We start from the raw sequence: 17,985 nt of genomic DNA on the forward strand, positions 1-17,985 counted from the left end.
ACCTCCCACACTCACACCTCCCACACCCACCAGGGATCTTGTGGGTCAGAAGGCTGGCCCTGCTCTGAGCTGCGCATGTGCCTCCCAAGCCACCAATGAGAGATCAGAATAGCGCGGCCACCCTCTCTTCGCCCCGCCCCCTCTCGCATTCAATAACATCCTCACTTCCCTAGCTGGCGTCAGCGACTCCAAAAGCTTTGACCAGTCCTGTGACTCTGCAGACCAAAGCCATAATCATGTCACTGCGAGACTGCCAGGTACGCGCGCGGGTTCTGCTGGGTTCTCCTCAGGCCGCGAATTGGCCCAGCGCCAAGCAGTGGAGATCAAACCTGCAGGTCACCTGAGTCAGGCAGGAAACTTTAACCTGAGCCCACTGTACATATGCATGCAGCCCAAGGCAAAGGGGACTCCAAAGTGGTTCCCAATCAGGTGCACCAGTGGAAGCTTGTGAACCGGGTTTGAATCCAGGGAACGGTTCATTTGAAGCCACCCATTATGGGGGCCTGGGTTTTGAGCCCATTTTTTAGACCAGGAAGATGAAGACAAGATTTCCAAGTCCTGGAAAGTGCAGCCTTTTCCATGCCAGGACTTAAGGGCATGTCCCACGCCCAAGGGTGACACGGGCACTGTGCATCCTGACAGTCGTCAGGTCACGGAGGGCAGCCATAGTAATCTGAAGGTTTTCCAACTGAAGGCTTGGTGGGACTCCTGCCAAACAATGAAAGAGGAGGTGCTAGGTGTTGGTAGGTGGTACACACCTTGCTAGGCCCGTGACAAGCCAGATATCCCTCAGGTTATACATTTGAACTCTTACCTCTTCCACCAAGGGCCAGGCTTCCTACCACACCTGGTAATGACCCTCCCATTTGCTGTCTGCCTTCTGGCTGACACTTGAACTCACTTCATTGGATCCTCTAAGGTATTTTACAGAATAGTAACCAAGGGTTTGGGGGTTCAGCCCAGGAAAACCCATTGTCCCTTTCCTGTTGTGTAGGCATGGAAGGATGCTGGTCTCCCACTCTCAACCACAAGCAATGAAGCCTGCAAGCTGTTTGATGCCACCTTGACCCAGGTATGCTGGCCCAAGAGACTCATGGTCCTCCTTGAAAGATTCTGAGGAGGGCTTTTGACTGGTGAATGGTCTGCACTGCAGTGAAGAGCTGCCCTTTGCCACAGAGGTCCAACAATATGGGAAGTATCCCTGCCTGTCCCAGCAACCCTGTCCCCAAGGTTTCCAGTCCAAGGGTAGACAGCAATAAATGCCCCAAGGGGACCTGAAAATGTTGAGCCTCCAGAGGTGCCCCACTGTGACCTGCTGAGGGTTTGCTGTGGGCTGTGCCACAAAGGCATGGTGGTTCTGATACTCTAACCGCAATAGCTGGACCAAGGCTTTCCACCCATTCCCAGACACTCCTACACCAGTGAATATCCTATAGTTCAGAGACTTGGGAGCTTACAAGAGAGGGGGCAGGGGCTCAAAAGGAAGGTCCATGTAGCTTTCTTGCCAGATGGGATCATAGAAACTCAGAGAATTGAACTGACAAGCCAAACATTATCCACTAAGTCAGAGGCAGAGCCAAGGTGTACCTGTATCTGAAGACACAGATGGAAAGCAAATACTGGCCTTTCCATCTTCCGGCCTCTGCATCTCTAACTGTAATGAATACCGGTCATAGTCTTTCTCTTGGTTTCTACTGTAGCCCAGACTTGCCTGGAACCCACAGCAACCCTCCTGACTCAGTCTCTGGGATTAGACACCATACCCAGTTTAGGAATTATTTCTGAGAGAAATGAAGCAGGAATTGTGTGAGCAAACTCTGGGGGGCTCCTCTCCATGCTGAAGAGGGGGATATGCCACACCTCATCCCTGGGGAAGGGCCTGCTTTCCCACAGTTCTCTACTGGCAGTGAGCATCCCCAGGCCTGGGAAGTGTCATCCAATCATGTGTATTTAGTCTCTTCCTAGAAGATCCACTAAGTTATACCTCTTTTGAATTAGGGTCCAGAAAACACTTAGCATTCTAGAAAGAAAAATAACTGAGGTCTGGGACTCCCTCAGTAGTAGAGCTGTGTGAGACTGGAGTTTGATCTCCAGCACCCCTGACCAATAATTAATTAATTAATCAATCTGAGTCTAGATACATGCCCTCACTGATACTAAGGGCCATAAGGACAGATCGGTTCTACATTTCTCTTTCCAGTACGTCAAGTGGACCAATGACAAGAGTCTTGGTGGCATCGAGGGCTGCTTGTCAAAGCTCAGGGCAGCAGATCCGACCTTTGGTGAGTAAAGCTCTCCCTTGGTAGACAATTGCCTGTCACACTCCCTGACTGCAGGGACTCACTTGTCACTTGGCTGGGAGGGCACACTGGTGGCTGTGGCTGGCTTGACATGGCACAGAGTGGAGAATGATGACAGCTACCCTTGCATTTGGAACCCTGGCTGCCCCTGTGAGGATTCCATTTTAGGGAAGGCTCTAGGTCCATGGTTCTCAACCTTCCTAATGCTGCTAAAGTTTAATGCAGTTTCGTGTGTTCCGCTTCCCAACTCTAAAATTACTTCGTTGCTACGTCACAACTGTTTAAGTTTGCTGCTATTATGAATCATAGTATAAATACCTGTTTTCTGATGGCCTCAGGTGACCCCTGTGAAAGGGTCGTTCGTCCCCCAAAGGGGCTACACCCTCAGATTGTGAACTGCTAGCCTGGATCTCTAACTATCATCAGTTTGACATAAAATGCCACCTCTACTTCTTAGGTGAGGAAATGGAGGCTCCGTGAAAGTGAGGCACATACCTAAGTCTGGCTGGCTCTGAAGCCAGGATCCTAGAACACAAGAGATGGCTCTTGAAACCTTTCTCGGGGGTCTCGGGACTCAAGGGACCTCCAGAGCCACTAAAGCTGAATGGGAATGGAGGGCAGAACCTGGCCCATGGGAGACCCTTGTGTGTATTGGGCTGGGGGAGGTCAGTTGAGTACATTTCAGAACCCCGGATGTGTGGCCCAGGTGTTGTGTGAGGTTCCTGGGATTTGAGATTTATGAAAGGGAGACAGATGTTAGGGACGTTCTTAACACCTGCAGCAACGTAGCCCAGCTAAAGCCAGGGCAAGCCAAATGCAGCCGTAGGGACAGCTAGTGGTCAGGGTGGGCTCAGGCTGTGAGCAGGGTCCCAGAGTTGGGGTAAAAGTATCCTAGTATTCTGGGGTTTTTTTTGCCAGGCCAGTGTCAGTGATTTAGTTTTGCACACTAGGGGGCACTCTATCTTTCTCAATGGGGTTGTGAAGCATGGGTAGAGAGCATCACACCTTCAGGAAAAACTACCCACCTCACCATCATGTGTGAGGGCCATGAGACAGGAACAGAGTCTGGGCCTCAGGGATTGCTGACTCTGTTCCCTGAACAGCATTAACTGGCCATTCCAGGAAGCCCAGGCTGCTTATAACAGTAATACCAGCTGATGAACCGACTGGCAGTTCCTGCCAGGTCCATAAGGGCAGAGGGAAGCACTTCAGACCTTGGCGTTCTACAGAAAGCTCAATTAAAAAATACCTTTCGTGACTTGAGAAGTGCTGCTGAAGCCACTACCTGCTGAAGGCCAGGGCTGAGCTCCCGGTGTTGATGGTGGTCTTGCACACAGTGAGGCCCCTGTCAGGTCTTGATATCGAACCTTGAGGGATGTGGGGCTGGGCTGGGACCGAGTGACCAGCTGTTTCCCATTCTTCTGTCAGCCATGGGCCTTGCCATCTCTAATGGCCTTATGCTCGTTGGCACGGGAACCTCCGTGAAGCTGGACAAAGACCTGGACCTGGCTGTGAAGACCATGGTGGAGCTTTCCCAAACCCAGAATCTGACACCTCGGGAGCAGCTGCATGTGTCTGCGGTGGAGACATTTGCCAAGGGGTGAGGGGCCTCCCTGGGCTGGGTTTGGGTCTCCTGTGCAAGGCAATGCCTCAGAGCTTGAGTGAGTGTCTCACTGGCCTGTTGCTCTTCCCCAAACTGAACGCTGAATGAAGAAATATTTAGCACGGGTTCCTGGCTTAGGGTTCAGAATAGTTTATTATGGCTCATTAACATGGTTATTTGTTTAATCACAGTACCCAAGAGTGAGATGAAAACAATAGACCCTTTTGCTTCTTGCCCCAGAGGCCATATTCATCCACTTTTTATTGTTGTAACAAAATACCTGAGACAATAAATTTATAAAGAAGAAAGGTTAATCTTGGCTTATGGTTTCAGAGGCTTCAGTCTATAGGAACTTACCTTATTGCATATGAGGCTATGGCAAGACAATACATGTCTATAACATGTTGGTTTTTCTGTGCAGTGCTGGGACCAGACACCGGAGCCCTACATGCTGTACATTCGCCAACTACATCCTTAGCTCTTGAGGGAATTTCTCTTTCTTTTTTGGGGTGTGGGGCAGGGTGTGGAGGAACAGGGTTTCTTTGTGTAACAGTCCTAGTTATCCTGGCACTTTCTTTGTAGACCAGGCTGGCCTTGAACTCACAGAGATCCTCTTGCCTCTGCCTCTGGAGTTCTGGGATTAAAGATGTGTTCGGCTTCAAATTTCTCTTAATTGGAAACATTTTTTTCCCACTAATGACGATTCCTATAAAAAGTAACGGGTGTTTCACTCTTTGTTCTCCTCAGTATCACTCCTGCTGTCTGTCCTCAAGCCCCTGCCCCTCTCTAGCCCGCCTGCTTCCTTTCCTTTGCCTTTGTCTTCATGCCACACGTCCTCAGTCTGTCACCCCCTCTATTCCCTCCCCCTTCACACTGCGCCCCCTTTTGGTTTTGTGACCCATGCATGACACACATGCACAATTATGACTTTTTTATACATTTTATGTTTATCATTTTATTGTTTTTGGTTTTTTTTATTTGGTTGGTTTTTGGTTTTCTTTTCTTTCCTTCTTTTTTTCTTTTGAGACAGGGTTTCTCTGTATAGCCCTGGCTGTCCTGGAACTCACTTTGTAGACCAGGGAGGCTGGTCTTTAACTTAGAAATCCACCTGCCTCTGCCTCCCAAGTGCTGGGATTAAAGGCGTGCGCCACCACTGCCCAGCCTGCATTTGTTTTTTTATTTATCTTGGTGTGCAGATGAGGGCACTATAGCATGTGTACGCATGTCTGTGTTGGTGAGCTATGCATGTGCCCTAGTTCTCAGAAGTCAGAGGGATGCCAAGTGTTCCTTTCTGTCACTCTTCACCTTCATCCCTCGAGACAGGGTCTCTCACCAAACCTGGGAGCATGATCTCTCAGCTACACTCGTGGCCAGCAAGCCCCGGAGGTCCTCCTTTCTCCACTGCCCCTAGCACTGAGTTACAGGAGGGTGGCCATGCCTGAATTTTACTGCTGCTGGGGATTTGAACTCTGGTTTTGTGCAGCAAGCACTCTTACCTACTGTGCTTTCCCCAGCCCCAGATATAGTCACTTAAAGCAGCTCAGGCAGATAGCGACACCAGATGACAGTCCTCTCTCTGTGGATGGGAACTTCATGCTCAGTGTGCTCTTCCAGGAACTTCGCCAAAGCATGTGATCTCTGGGAACGAATCCTCCGGGACCACCCAACAGACATGTTGGCCCTGAAGTTTGCCCATGATTCCTACTTTTACCTGGGCTACCAGGAGCAGATGCGGGATTCTGTGGCTCGAGTTTACCCCTTTTGGACACGTGACATCCCCCTTAACAGGTACATGCCATTAAGAAAATACATCATTTTGTTCTTTGTTTTCTCTCCTCTGCCCTAAAAGCATAGAAACTCTATTGGCCCCAGCCTGAAGCTAATGAGACTCCTGCTGCTAACCTAAAAGACTTCCTTTCCTTTGTTTGATCTTCATCCCATCCTGTGAACAAGGTAGTACCAATTGTGGATCAGTCACATAGGATTTTTTTGTTGCAGTGACAAGCATCCCCAAGATTATATTCTCCAAGGCTTAATACTCGTAGTTTCTATTCATTGTTAGTTCTATTATTTGTAAAATGGTATATAATTCTGTAACCCAGCTTGGCCTCATTTTCATGGCAATCTCATGGCTCGAGACCTGGCTATTTCCTGTTCATCTGTATAGGGCCAAAGGTTCTGTGGCCGCATCCTTCTCTATTTTCAAGATGGTTAGAGCAGTGACCTCTGGGAATAGCAGTTGATACAAGGGAAAGGAGTGCTCTCCAGAGAGTAGCTTAAGTAACATCTGGCAAATTCAGAACCTGTAGGTCAGGGTACCAGGCTGGACCCCCACAGAAGTCCACTCAACTTCTTCTCTGTACCTAAAGGCAGCCAGAAGAAAGATGGAGTGTCTTTTTCTTTCTAGTACTTTTTCTCTATAACTGTCACCTAATTAGGTAAGACCCACCCACATTATTGGGAAACTTTGTAAAAGTAACTTTTTATTTTCCAGTAGTAATTGTTGTTCTAAACCTTAACTGCCTCTGCCTGCTACCCTAGGCCTAGTACTGGGTCTCCTAAGATATCAGAAAACAGATATTTACAGTAGGATTCATAACAGCAGCAAAATTAGTTGTGAAGTAGCAACGAAGATGACTTTGTGGTTGGGGGTCCTCAAAACATGAGGAACTGTATTAAAGAGTTGCAACTTCAAGAAGGCTGAGAACCTTCCTAAGGAGAATGTTGTCCCTTTGTCTTCAGGAAAGATTAAAACAGCTGAGTTCTGCTTCACTCTGGGTTAGGGGTGTATCTCTCATGGCTGCCCCCTGCTGGTGGCTCACAGCAGTGCAGTTTCATCCATCTCCCTGAAGGCCTGAGGGGAATCAGGGTTCCAGCAAGTTCTCATTCCCTGACACCAGCTCTACACTGGCTTCTTACCAAGGGGAAAACAGTGATCAGATCACTTCCCACCGCATCACACCTCTGTTCGCTCTGCGAACACTGTGTATCTAAACCCAGTCACATACAAGCCCTGGGCTTGAGGACTCTAGCCGACCCCGCTGGGGGACTCCATTACCTCTGTGTTGGGGACCACACTAGCCCCAAGTTGTGGCGGCCAAAATAAATGTCTGGGCCTGAGCAAAATATTGAGGCCCGGGCCGACCCACGTTTGGGTGGCCACTGTATCCCGGCCCAAGCTGCCGCTCCGGTCTTCACGTTGGGGGTTCAGCAAGAGCGAGGGTGGGGCCAGATTTTACCTAATGTCTGATGTGTATGAATCTCTCTCTCTCGTCTCCCTAATGTCTTCTCTCTGCTGTGTCTCCCTAATGTCTGAATCCTACTGTCTGCCTCTGCATTTTATATGTCTTACTTCTAAGCCACGCCTCTAAGTTACACCTTTAATCATGCCCTTAGGTCTTGTCTCTAACTCTGATCTCTATACTTCTAAATCATACTCTTAAATTACACACCTTTAGCTGGGCGGTGGTGGCGCACGCCTTTAATCCCAGCACTTGGGAGGCAGAGGCAGGCGGATTTCTGAGTTCAAGGCCAGCCTGGTCTACCGAGTGAGTTCCAGGACAGCCAAAGGCTATACAGAGAAACCCTGTCTTAAAAAACCAAAAAAAAAAAAAAAAAAAAAAAATTACACACCTTTAATCTCACACACCTTTAATCTCACACACCTTTAATCTCAAGGTATCTAAACCAAGATTATTGGAGTGTGCTCAGCTGTTGTAGGCTATTGTAATCCAAGTCTCATGTCAGGGTATATGGCTCAAGATGGCTGCAAAGCTGATAGCCGCTTTCTGCTAAAAGTCGGCCCCCAACACCTCTGCGCCTGTGTGTGTTCTTGAGTATTGAAGTCTTTTCTGTGTTTTCAGCTATGTGAAAGGCATCTATTCTTTCGGACTGATGGAAACCAACTTCTATGACCAGGCACAAAAGCTTGCCAAAGAGGTGAGTGGGTTCTTCTCAAGGTGTGAGGTACACCCCTCATATGAGGTATGGCCCCTCATATGGGGACCAAGCAATTCTGCATCCCCACTTTGGAGTATCCTCACTCCAAGGGAAGAGCTGATATTAGGGGAAGCAGCTACCTATCTGGCACGTGTTTAATCCGCCCGAGGTCCTCAAACAGAGGAGATAGTGAGGCTTGGGGGTCACCAGAGTGCTCACTCATGCTTCTGTGAGCCCCACGTGGCTCCAGAGCCACAGGGCTAAGCAGGACTGGCTTACTGCAGGAGAGCCAAGCAAACCTTGGATCTTCCTCTGTGAATTACACCTTTCCACTGGGTCTAACCATGTCTGAGGCTTGAGGTGGGTGGGGGTTTCACATAAATGTTTCCTAGGTCAGGGCCTGATCCTGTTATGTTCTTCCGCCCTGAGTGGAGGGCTCCCTATCTTGCCAACAGCTTGTCTCTTAGCTTTCACTCTTCACTTGGGGTGCCTACCAGTGGGAGGCTGGAGCCAGCATGGAACCTGCTAGATGCTTTAGCCTCGGACCGTGTGTTCTGTTTTCTGCTGGGATGGGCTGGCTGACCTGGAGCTCTGGAGTCTCCCCTGTGGGCCTGGACCCAGGGTCACGTGACTGACAGGCCCAGGTGCAGGGTCATGTGACAGGCCCAGGCCCCGGGTGACTCAGGCTGTGGAAGCTGTCCTCTACTGCTCTTGTCCTTGCAAGAGTAGAAGCCAAGGTGCAAGGAGACATCGCCATGCTTGCACAGAGAGTGACATGTGCTTCATGGCACTTTGATGTGCCTGCTCATGCCAAGGATCTCTGCTCACACTGTTAAAGACCTTAGTGCCCCGACAAGGGAGCTGCAGTTCAGAGAGAGGCTAGGCAGAGCCTGCCCATGGTGATATAGCTCAGGGGTCAGATCCTCACCCAGCCCACCTGACAAGATGGCTGTCCTTTAAACTACCTGGATTAGATCTTAGCTTCCCTGCATCCCTGTTGTGGTTCCCCACCCAGGCATTGCTCCAGTTGGCCTGAAGTGCCCCCTCCTTTATGACAGCATCCTCGGGGTGTCTGAAGGTTGTCTGAATCAGACTCAGACCAGATTTAGGGATTAGGTGAAGGATTTTTATTGTTGTTGGCTTTGGTTTTTTTGTTTGTTTGTTTGCTTTGCTTTGCTTTGCTTTTTTGTTGTTGGTGGTTTGGTTTGGTTTGGTTTGGTTTGGTTTAGCTCTGAGCCTGCCCTGAGAGCTCCACATAGCTCCTTGGCATTCTAAGCTCTATGATCTAGGTAACCAGATACCCTATTGATGGCTAAGCCACAGAAAGGCCCTGCTGATGGAGGGAACCACCTAGGGTATCTGGAAGGCACCAGGGCAATTGGAGGAACTCTGAAGGACACTGTGGCAATCTGACTCCAAAGAAAGATGGCCAAGGATGCAGTCTCGAGTCTTACAAGAAACAAGGTGTGGCGGAATAGTCTTGCCACCCCCATGGCCCTTTTCTGCCCTTTGCTCCAGTTCTCCTGGAACCCTAGGCCACACTAACTTTAGCCTCAGACCCCACAGACAGTTGCTAGATTGAAGGCAAGACAACAGCAGTGTTCCCAAGGCAAGGGCAGACAGCACCGGGCTCCACCAGACTGAAATGACTCTACAAGGTGACAGCAAGTCCACAGCTCAACCTTAGGTGTGAGGGGCAGGAAACCTCACAAGGGCTCCAGTTAAGTGGGGACGCTGGTCAGCCCTATAGACAGAAAGACAGGGCTGAGTTCTGTTTCTCAACTGTCCTGTGTGAAGGAAGCATTCTTAGAGGGGCTCTGGTGGCCAGATGCTCAGGATGCACCCAGCCATATCTCCCAGCTGTCCTGGTTCTCAGACCCTCTGCCCCAAGGCCATGCTGTATGACCCCTGTCCTCCCACATGGAGTGGACAAGGATGTGAAAGCTGAGGGACAGTAGCAGGAAGGCAGAGACTGCTCGGGACATGTTGCTGAAACCCATGCAGTAGGTGCCAGGCCAGTGTGGAGACATTCAAAATTCTAGGCACCAGGGAAAGCAAGCCTAAGGGACTCAGGATTTGCTGTGGGGCTCTAAATATAAGCCAGCGATGAGGTTGCAGTGAGCCCCAAGACTTGGGGTGGGGGCGGGAATTCCCACTAGATGGGATTTACAGATGGGGCTTAGCTGCCCCAGGAGCTTAGGTTCATCTTGGAGGCATCCCTGACTCAGTAGGTGCTCAGTAAACATGAACTGATGAGTAGATAGACAAGAAGGGGGTGAGAACCAGTTCACAAAGTCTGCCTCACTAGGGAGCTCAGGGGTCAAGTCAATTTTGTCATTAACAACAATGTTGTTAGAACCAGCTACTTCTAACTCAGGAAGCCACTCCTGTGACAGTCTCCTGAGGATATGTGGGAGGGTCAGCCTCTTGTTATGCACCACCAGAAAATGGAACAGTCTACACTGTTCTTATAGCCTAGAAAGGAAGGCAGCCCCAAAGAACATCATGGGAAACTGAGGCATGGGACTCTTGGGTAGCATATTGCTGATGGCCCAGGAAGCAAATCTTGGTCTTCCTAAGCCTCAGTTTTCTTCATCTGTGAGGGCTGGAGATGCCCTCCTCAGCAGCCTGCTGTGGTGGGCAAGGCACATATTGGTACCCCCAAGACACGTAAGAAATGGGGCTGGTGTTGCGATTGTCACTATTCTGAGTTAGAGCCCAGTCCCCACCCTTGCTCTTCCTGGGCCCAGGCAACCAGGCTAACTCCTGTTTCCTGTGTCCTTCCCTCTCCCGCCCCGTGGAGGCTTTATCTATAGAGCCTACGGACGCATGGTCAGTGCACACTGTGGCCCACGTACATGAAATGAAAGCAGAGGTCAAAGACGGGCTGGAGTTCATGCAGCATTCCGAAGGCCACTGGAAGGTATGAACTGAGCCTTGGCGGTGGACAGCTGCTGGGCGATCCAGTCTGACACCCAGAATTCCCACAAGACTTGCTAGTGGGGTTTACAGATATGGCTTAGCTCCCTGGGAGCTTAGGGTCAGCTTGGAGGCATCCCTGACAGCCAAGCATCCCTGGGCGCCTCACAGCTCCCCGGTACCTACCAGTGTTTTATAAGTGACTGTATAGTCGGGGTCTGCCTGAGGTATTTTGCCGTGAAAGGAATGGCTATAAAAGGTGCTGGGGAAATAAAAGCCCAGGAAGGGTGGGCGTGCTCAGGGCCCTGGGTTGCATACATTCCTGCTGCAGCCAGCAGGCTCCACAGAAGGCTCTACTCAAGGAGTGACCTTAGGGAACACATGGTGAAGTGTGTGGGAAAGAGGCAGGCTGATGGGGTGATGGCCCACTGATGTAGGACTGACATGTAGGGTAAGGATGGTTCAGATCCCCACTGTGCAGCCTGACCCTTTCTGTGGCCTGACTATATGCCTTCACTGTCTCTGTTCCCTATTCCCACCTTTACTCATCCCTGCTCCTGACTGGCTGGTGCTCCCTTTGGAGGCCATTTCCTCCTGGCCCACTAGCTGTCATAGCCTTTCTTCCTCTGTGTGTGCCTGTTTTCTCTGGGCTTGCCTCTGGCACATGACATGAGTCCCTGTCCATGGGTCCTTGCTGCCCTGCCTTCTGTGCCACAGCAGGCTACAAGGGTACCACCAGCTAGTGCAGAAAGTTCTTTCCGGAGCCTGGCACTGAGTAGTAGATGCTCAGTACTTCAGAGATGAGGCAGGATGGGATGGCCTCCAGTATCCCTCTGAGTGGTTCCCTGGGCTCACACTGTGATTGACAGCCAGGGCAATGCCCAGCATCTCTAAGTGTGTTTCTAGGTGCAGCTGACTAACAGAGAGGATTATGAACATTCAGCCTCTTCTAATGATGCCTGGAATCTAATGATTCCAGGGTCTGGAAAATTCTGGGGTTCCACCAAGAACCTAAAGCCAGAGAAGCCATTTTTTTCCTGAGACTTGATAGGCAGATACTGAAAGGTTTTTGTGGATAGGGTGGGGAGCACGACTTGGCCTCATCCTCCAGTTGGCCTGGCTTCTTCTCTTGTTCACATTCTTCCCCCAGAACACAAACATTACCTGACCTCTGTGTGTGTGTGTGTGTGTGTGTGTGTGTGTGTGTGTGTGTGTTCACACACGTACAGATGCACCTGTATGTGGATGTAAACTCACATGCATTTGTGTGCATATGGAAGCCACATTTGTCGTTTCTCAGGTGCCATCTTCCTGGTTTTTTGAACAGGGTCTTTCCCTAGCATCTGGAGCTTACTGGTTAGGCAAGACTGGCTGGCCAGAAACCCTCCTGTGATTATAGGCATACACCATCAGGTCCAGCTTTGACCTGGGTTCCAGGAGTTAAACTCATATCTTCATGCTTACCCAACAAACATTGTACCAAGTGAGCATCTCCCCTGCCCAACTTGGGACTTGTGATCCTCTGTTTCTACCTCCCTGGTGCTGGGATCACAAGTATGGTCCTCCATACCCAGCTTCTCTGATTTTGGGGATTGAACCAGGGGTTCATGCAGGATACAAACTGAACTATGGACCCAGCCCACAGGTGCTCAGACTTTTTTTGTTGTTGTTCTTTCTGCAGGACTCCGATATGCTGGCTTGCCATAATTACTGGCACTGGGCCCTGTACTTGATTGAAAAGGTAGGGTGCTTGTGAATTTGGATTGTCTCACCCAGCACAGAAGTCCAAAGAATAGGTTGTTCCTAGTCCCCCACTATGTGTCTGACTTCCATGCAGCACCTTTGTGTGTTGGTGCAAAAGATGGGGTCTTAGTTAGGGTTTCTATTGCTGCAATGAAACTCCATGACCAAAAGCGAGTTGGGGAGGGGAGGGTTTACTTGGCTGACATTTCCACATTGTAGTCCAGTCGTTGAAGGGTTGCAAGACAGGAAGTCAAACAGGGTAGACACCTGGAGGCAGGAACTGATGCAGAGGCCATGGAAGAGTGCTGCTTACTGGCTTGCTCCCCATGGTTTGCTCAGCCTGCTTTCTTACAGAACCTAGGACCACCAGCCAGAGATGGTCCCACCCACAATGGGCTGAGCCTTCCCCTGTCAATCACTAATTTTAAAAAAAGCCTTACAGGTCTATCTACAGCTAGGTCTTAGGGAGATATTTTCTTAATTAGGGTTCCCTCCTCTCAGATCAGCACAGGTGGTGTCTAAAGCAAGACAGCAGTCATATTCCAAGAGCTTTGCAAGCTGCCCTCCTCAGAGACATTTTTCACTCTTAGGAAGCAGGACTCATATGGCTTATCAGTTACTTTTCTATTGCTGTGATAAAACCCTGTGGCCAAGGCAACTTGTAGAGAGAAAGGTTTATTTGCCTTATGGTTCCAGAGGCATAAGAGCCTCAATCTCGGCGGGGAGGCGTGTCAGCAAGCAGCAAAGGTGGTTGCAGGAACTGAATGGCCAGAGCTCACCTCATCCAAGCACAGAACAGCAGGGACTGAGAGTAGGGTGAGGCCTCAAGCTCTCAAAGCCCACCCCTAGTGACACACTTCTTCCAACAAGGCCACACCTCCTAAACTTTCACAAACAGCGCCACCTACTGGGGACCAAGTATTCAAACATCCGAGATGCTGGGGGAGGGGGCACTCTTATTTACATCACCATAGGTGGTGTGGAATCAAGTGCTTGGGATATAGGGAGGGTCTCAGATTGGACTAGAAATTCTAGGATAAGAAGGGGGCGGGGACAGGTGATGGATACAGGCAGGGTCCTATTTGTCAGGGTGCCTCTCTCAGAACTGTTACCATAGAGAAAGACATGGAGGGTCCTGGCTCACCTCCCCACCTCCACACTGGGCTACCACTGAGTCCTGCCCATCGCCCTTTGGGGGCCTTGGTCAGCTATTCCTGGTGTCTTTCCAAGCATCGCTTTTTTGACTTCTCCAGATATTAATCGCAGTGATTTCACCTTTGCAGGGAGAATACGAGGCTGCACTCACCATCTACGACAACCATGTAAGTGCATTTATGGTTTGTGCCTGCAGTCAGCCATCTTTTCTCTCAGCCTCTGGGCCAGCTGTCATTGTCCCTGCCAGAGCAAATGGTGGGAGAGTGCCCCCAGTTCTCAGATAAGGCTTTGTGGGGTTGGCTGCCTTCACGAGCCATGTCCTGACTCAGTGTCATAGAGCCTCTGCTGAGTGTCACCCATGGTGTTTGGAGACTGATGTGTCTAAGGAATCACTGGACTTTTCTGTCCTTTCAGATGGGTATTCTCCTCTTTTCTTTTCTTTTCTTTTCTTTTCTTTCCTTTTCTTTTCTTTTCTTTTTTCCCCCTTTCTACAGGGGTTTTCTTTGTTGCCTTGGCTGTCCTGGAACTCACCCTGTATACCAGGCTAGCCTCAAACTCAGAGATCCACCTGGCTTTGCCTCCTGGGTGCTGGGATTACAGACATGGGCCACCACCTCCTGCCATAGATGGGTATTCCTCTTTGTTTTCCCTCCTACGTACAACATTTATTCATTTTTTTAAAATTAATTTATTCACTCTTCATCCCAGTAGCAGCCCCCTCCCTCCTCTCCTCCCACTCTCACAAGTCCCTCCCCAACCCATTACCTCCTGCCCTTCTCCTCAGAGAAGAGGAAGCCCCTTGGGTACCACCCTACCATCTGACACCAAGTCAAAACAGAACTAAGCCTATCCTTTCCCAAAAAGGCCTGACCAGGCAGTCCAGCTAGGGGAAGGGGATCCAGTGATAGGGAACAGAGACAGCCCTCCACCCCTCACCCTTCCCCCTCCAATTGTCACATGGAGGGGTATTCTTAATGAGGTAATTCATCTGTCCATAGGAAGTTTTGTTTTTAATTTTTATTTATTTATTTTAAACTTTAAAATGTCAGAGGCAGGAGCAGTAAGATGGCTCAGTGTTTAAGAGCACCGGGTGTTCTTTCAGAGGACCCGAGTTCAATTCCCAGCATTAACATGACAGCTTAGAACTGTATGTGACTCCAGCCCCATGGGATCGGGCACCCAACACAGACATGCAGGCAAAGCACCAATGTACATAAAAATAAATCTTCAAAAGTCAGAGACAGGCGTGGTGGCCCCAACCTTTGATCCCAGCACTCAGAAGGTGGAGGCAAGGTATCAGATCTCTGTGAGTTACTGCCATCCTGGTCTACATAGTGAGTTCTAGGACAACCAGAACTACATAATGAGACCCTGTCTCCAAAAAAATCGCATTTATTGATTTTGTATGTGTATACATCACATGACCTGTATGTAAAAGTCAGAGGAGATGGTTCTCCTTCTACTGTGTGAGTTCCAGGGATCAAAACTGGCTTGGCCTTACAAGTGCCTTTACTGAGCTGTATGCTCAGTTGTGCGTTCATGTGTGTTTTAGTGTTTTAATTTTTTAATGATTTATTTATGTGTATGAGTGTTTTGCCTGCATGTATGTATGTGCACTACACACATGCCTGGTGCCTCAGAGGTCAGAAGAGGGAGCTTAGAGATGGTTGTGAGCTGCCGTGTGAGTGCTGGGAATTGAACCCGGATCCTCTGGGAAGTGCAGCCAGTATCTTAACCATTAAGCCATCTCACCAGACCCCTGCTTGTTTTTATTGCTATAAAATCTATGCTATAAAAGTCCATCTGCTTGTGGTGGCACAGACCTGCAGTCCTAGCTAATCAGGACGCTGGGACAAGAGGATTGGGAGTTCGCAGCATCTGGGCGATGAAGTCAGTTCAAGGCTGGCCTGGGCAACTCAGCAAGTCTTAAAACAAGGCCTGGGGATGTCAGTGTTAGAGCACTTGCTTAGCAGGCATGAGATCCAAGGTCCAACCCCAGTGTTCCATGAGAAAGGAAGAAAAGGAAAAGTTGTGGGGCTAGAGAGATGGGCCAGTGTTGGGGGCCGCTCTGCCAAGTGTTGGAACCCGCACTGCCTCAAGCTTTGGGGGCTAAATTGTCCCGGCTCGTACTGCTGCTCCTCTCCGGTCTGCGGGTCAGGGTTCAGCAAGAGAGTGAGGGCGGATGCGAAGAATGGAGACCAGACAGAGTGTGATTCGGTCCCGTTTATTCTCAAGTCTGTCTTTTCTCTCTTTCCAAGTTTCTTGTTCCTAGTTCAAGTCCCAAGTCTCGAGTTCCTAGTCCCTGGTGCCTCCTAGTTCCAAGTGTCCAGTCCCCTCTTCTGTCTGCCTCTAGCCTTTTATAAGACAGACTTTTCAAGTCATGCCTTTAAGTCACACCTTTAAGTCACACACACCCAAGGGAAAATTCTGGGTATATAAAACAAGATGTTATCCGAGTGTTGTCAGCTGTTGTAGACTATTGAAAACAAGTCTCTTGTCAGGAATATGGCTCAAGATGGCTGCAAGGATGATAGCCACCTTCTGTCAGCTCCCCACAGGCCAGTGGTTAAGAGCACTGACTGCTATTCCAGAGGACCAAGGTTCAATTCCTAGCACCCATATGGCAGCTCACAGCTATCTCTAACCCTCAGTTCCAAGAGACCGGATGCCCACTTCTGACCTCTGTAGGCACCAGGCACACATACAGTCAAAATACCCAGATGTGTAATATAGTGATAGTGGTGATGATGATGATGATGATGATGATGATGATGATGATGATGATGATGGCGGCGGCGGCGGTGGTAGTGATGGTGGTGGTAGTAGTGATAGTGGTGGTGGTGGTGGTGATGGTGGTGATGGTGGTGGTGATGGTGGTGATAGTGGTTGTGATGGTGGTGGTGATGGTGGTGATGGTGCGGTGATGTGGTGGTGGTTGTGGTGGTGATGGCAATGGTGGTAGTGATGGTAGTGGTGGTGGTGGTAGTGGTGATAGTAGTGGTGAGGTGATGATGGTGGTGGTGGTAGTGCTGGTGATGGTGGTGATGGTGGTGGTGTTGGTGATGGTGGTGATGGTGGTGGTGGTGGTATACCATGCCAGCATTAGCATACTGACTTTGCTGGGGCCCATCCTACTGGCCAACCCCTGAACCTTGTCATCTCCCCAAACTCAAATTCCCTCTGAGTCCCTAGACATTCTTTGAAAGGGAAAGCTCCCCAGCAAGGTCTTAGTAATAATATCTTGGCACAGAGTGGTCATAATGTGGGGATCAGAACACCAGACTAGAGTCCTGTGGAGGAGTCCTTCTATTATGACCAGCTTCTTACAAAGAAATGGAGGTGACCTGCGCTGTGTGTTCTAAGGTCTGGTGTAGACAGGTTTCCTCGTGATGAATCTAGAAACATGACCAGGCAAGATATGAGTCTCCTGCCAGAGCAGCCCTGCTTTAGGCTTATGGCTTGGTGGGGGGCAATTGACAGGGCCCAGTACTAATCCTGAGTACACAGTGGAGTGGGCTCGTGCGTGTGTGCGTGTGTGTGTGTGTGTGTGTGCGTGTGTCTGTGCATACATGCTCTTCATACATTCTGGCAAGTACAGTTGCATAATCCCTTAGTTGGAGCTATCTATGGTCCTGCAGTTTATCTTATCCAGGATGCTGAGAAGTGATACAGGTGATGGGCGCTGGTGATGATGCTTATTGCTACTGTTTGCTAAGGGCTTTTTCTGTTCAAGCAATGCCCACGGCTCAGATGGCAACTCCTTCCAGCTCTTCCCATGGTCCTGTCATTACTTGGCCCTCTAAACCTGGTCTCCCATGACCCTTGTCTTCCAGATCCTCCCCAGCCTGCAGGCCAGTGGTGCCATGCTGGATGTGGTGGACAGCTGTTCCATGCTCTACCGTCTTCAGATGGAAGGTAGCTGGGTCTCATCCCTCTCCCCACATGAGGGAAATCACGATTGCTGGGTGAGGCCATGGGATGAATGAGCCTGGCTGCAACTCTGCATGCCAGCTTATGCAACAGCCTCCTAGCCAGTCCAAAGCAACTGACCTAGCCTCTACTGCCCTTTATTCTCTGCCCCTCCTTGGTGTGGCAGCCTTAGGCTCTGAACCTTGGCCTCCCCACAGTCTGCCTGGCAGACCTTTCAGGGCACAGGTGCTGCCTGGCTACTGGCAGATGCCTCTTTTTCTAGATCACAGGAGGTGAGAATTTCCCAACTCTGGCATTGCAGAGCCTGTTACCCCAGGCTTCACAGTTAACCAGACAGGGCTGGCTTCCTGACAGATGATGCTCCACAGAGAGATAATGAGAAAGACAGAAGCTCCA

General features: G+C 49.8%; 1 protein-coding gene across 2 annotated transcripts in view; it reads left to right on the forward strand.

Annotated features, from left to right (window-relative positions):
* Nucleotides 1–115: 115 nt before the first annotated feature.
* Ttc38 (tetratricopeptide repeat domain 38) overlaps nucleotides 116–17,985 on the forward strand; it is a 33,968-nt gene continuing 16,098 nt past the window's right edge. Inside the window, exons 1-10 of one of the 2 annotated variants that reach the window (XM_034516620.2) lie at nucleotides 116–257; nucleotides 995–1,072; nucleotides 2,201–2,282; nucleotides 3,729–3,900; nucleotides 5,518–5,691; nucleotides 7,767–7,842; nucleotides 10,646–10,765; nucleotides 12,443–12,502; nucleotides 13,788–13,826; nucleotides 17,493–17,574. In XM_034516620.2, coding sequence (XP_034372511.1) covers nucleotides 237–257; nucleotides 995–1,072; nucleotides 2,201–2,282; nucleotides 3,729–3,900; nucleotides 5,518–5,691; nucleotides 7,767–7,842; nucleotides 10,646–10,765; nucleotides 12,443–12,502; nucleotides 13,788–13,826; nucleotides 17,493–17,574 — 904 coding nt within the window. In that variant the 5' untranslated portion in view covers nucleotides 116–236. The remainder of the gene's footprint in view (nucleotides 258–994; nucleotides 1,073–2,200; nucleotides 2,283–3,728; nucleotides 3,901–5,517; nucleotides 5,692–7,766; nucleotides 7,843–10,645; nucleotides 10,766–12,442; nucleotides 12,503–13,787; nucleotides 13,827–17,492; nucleotides 17,575–17,985) is intronic. The other variant, XM_034516621.2, reaches the window with a different exon arrangement.

Source organism: Arvicanthis niloticus, chromosome 13, assembly GCF_011762505.2.
Source record: "Arvicanthis niloticus isolate mArvNil1 chromosome 13, mArvNil1.pat.X, whole genome shotgun sequence".
Taxonomy (NCBI): Eukaryota; Metazoa; Chordata; class Mammalia; order Rodentia; family Muridae; genus Arvicanthis; species Arvicanthis niloticus.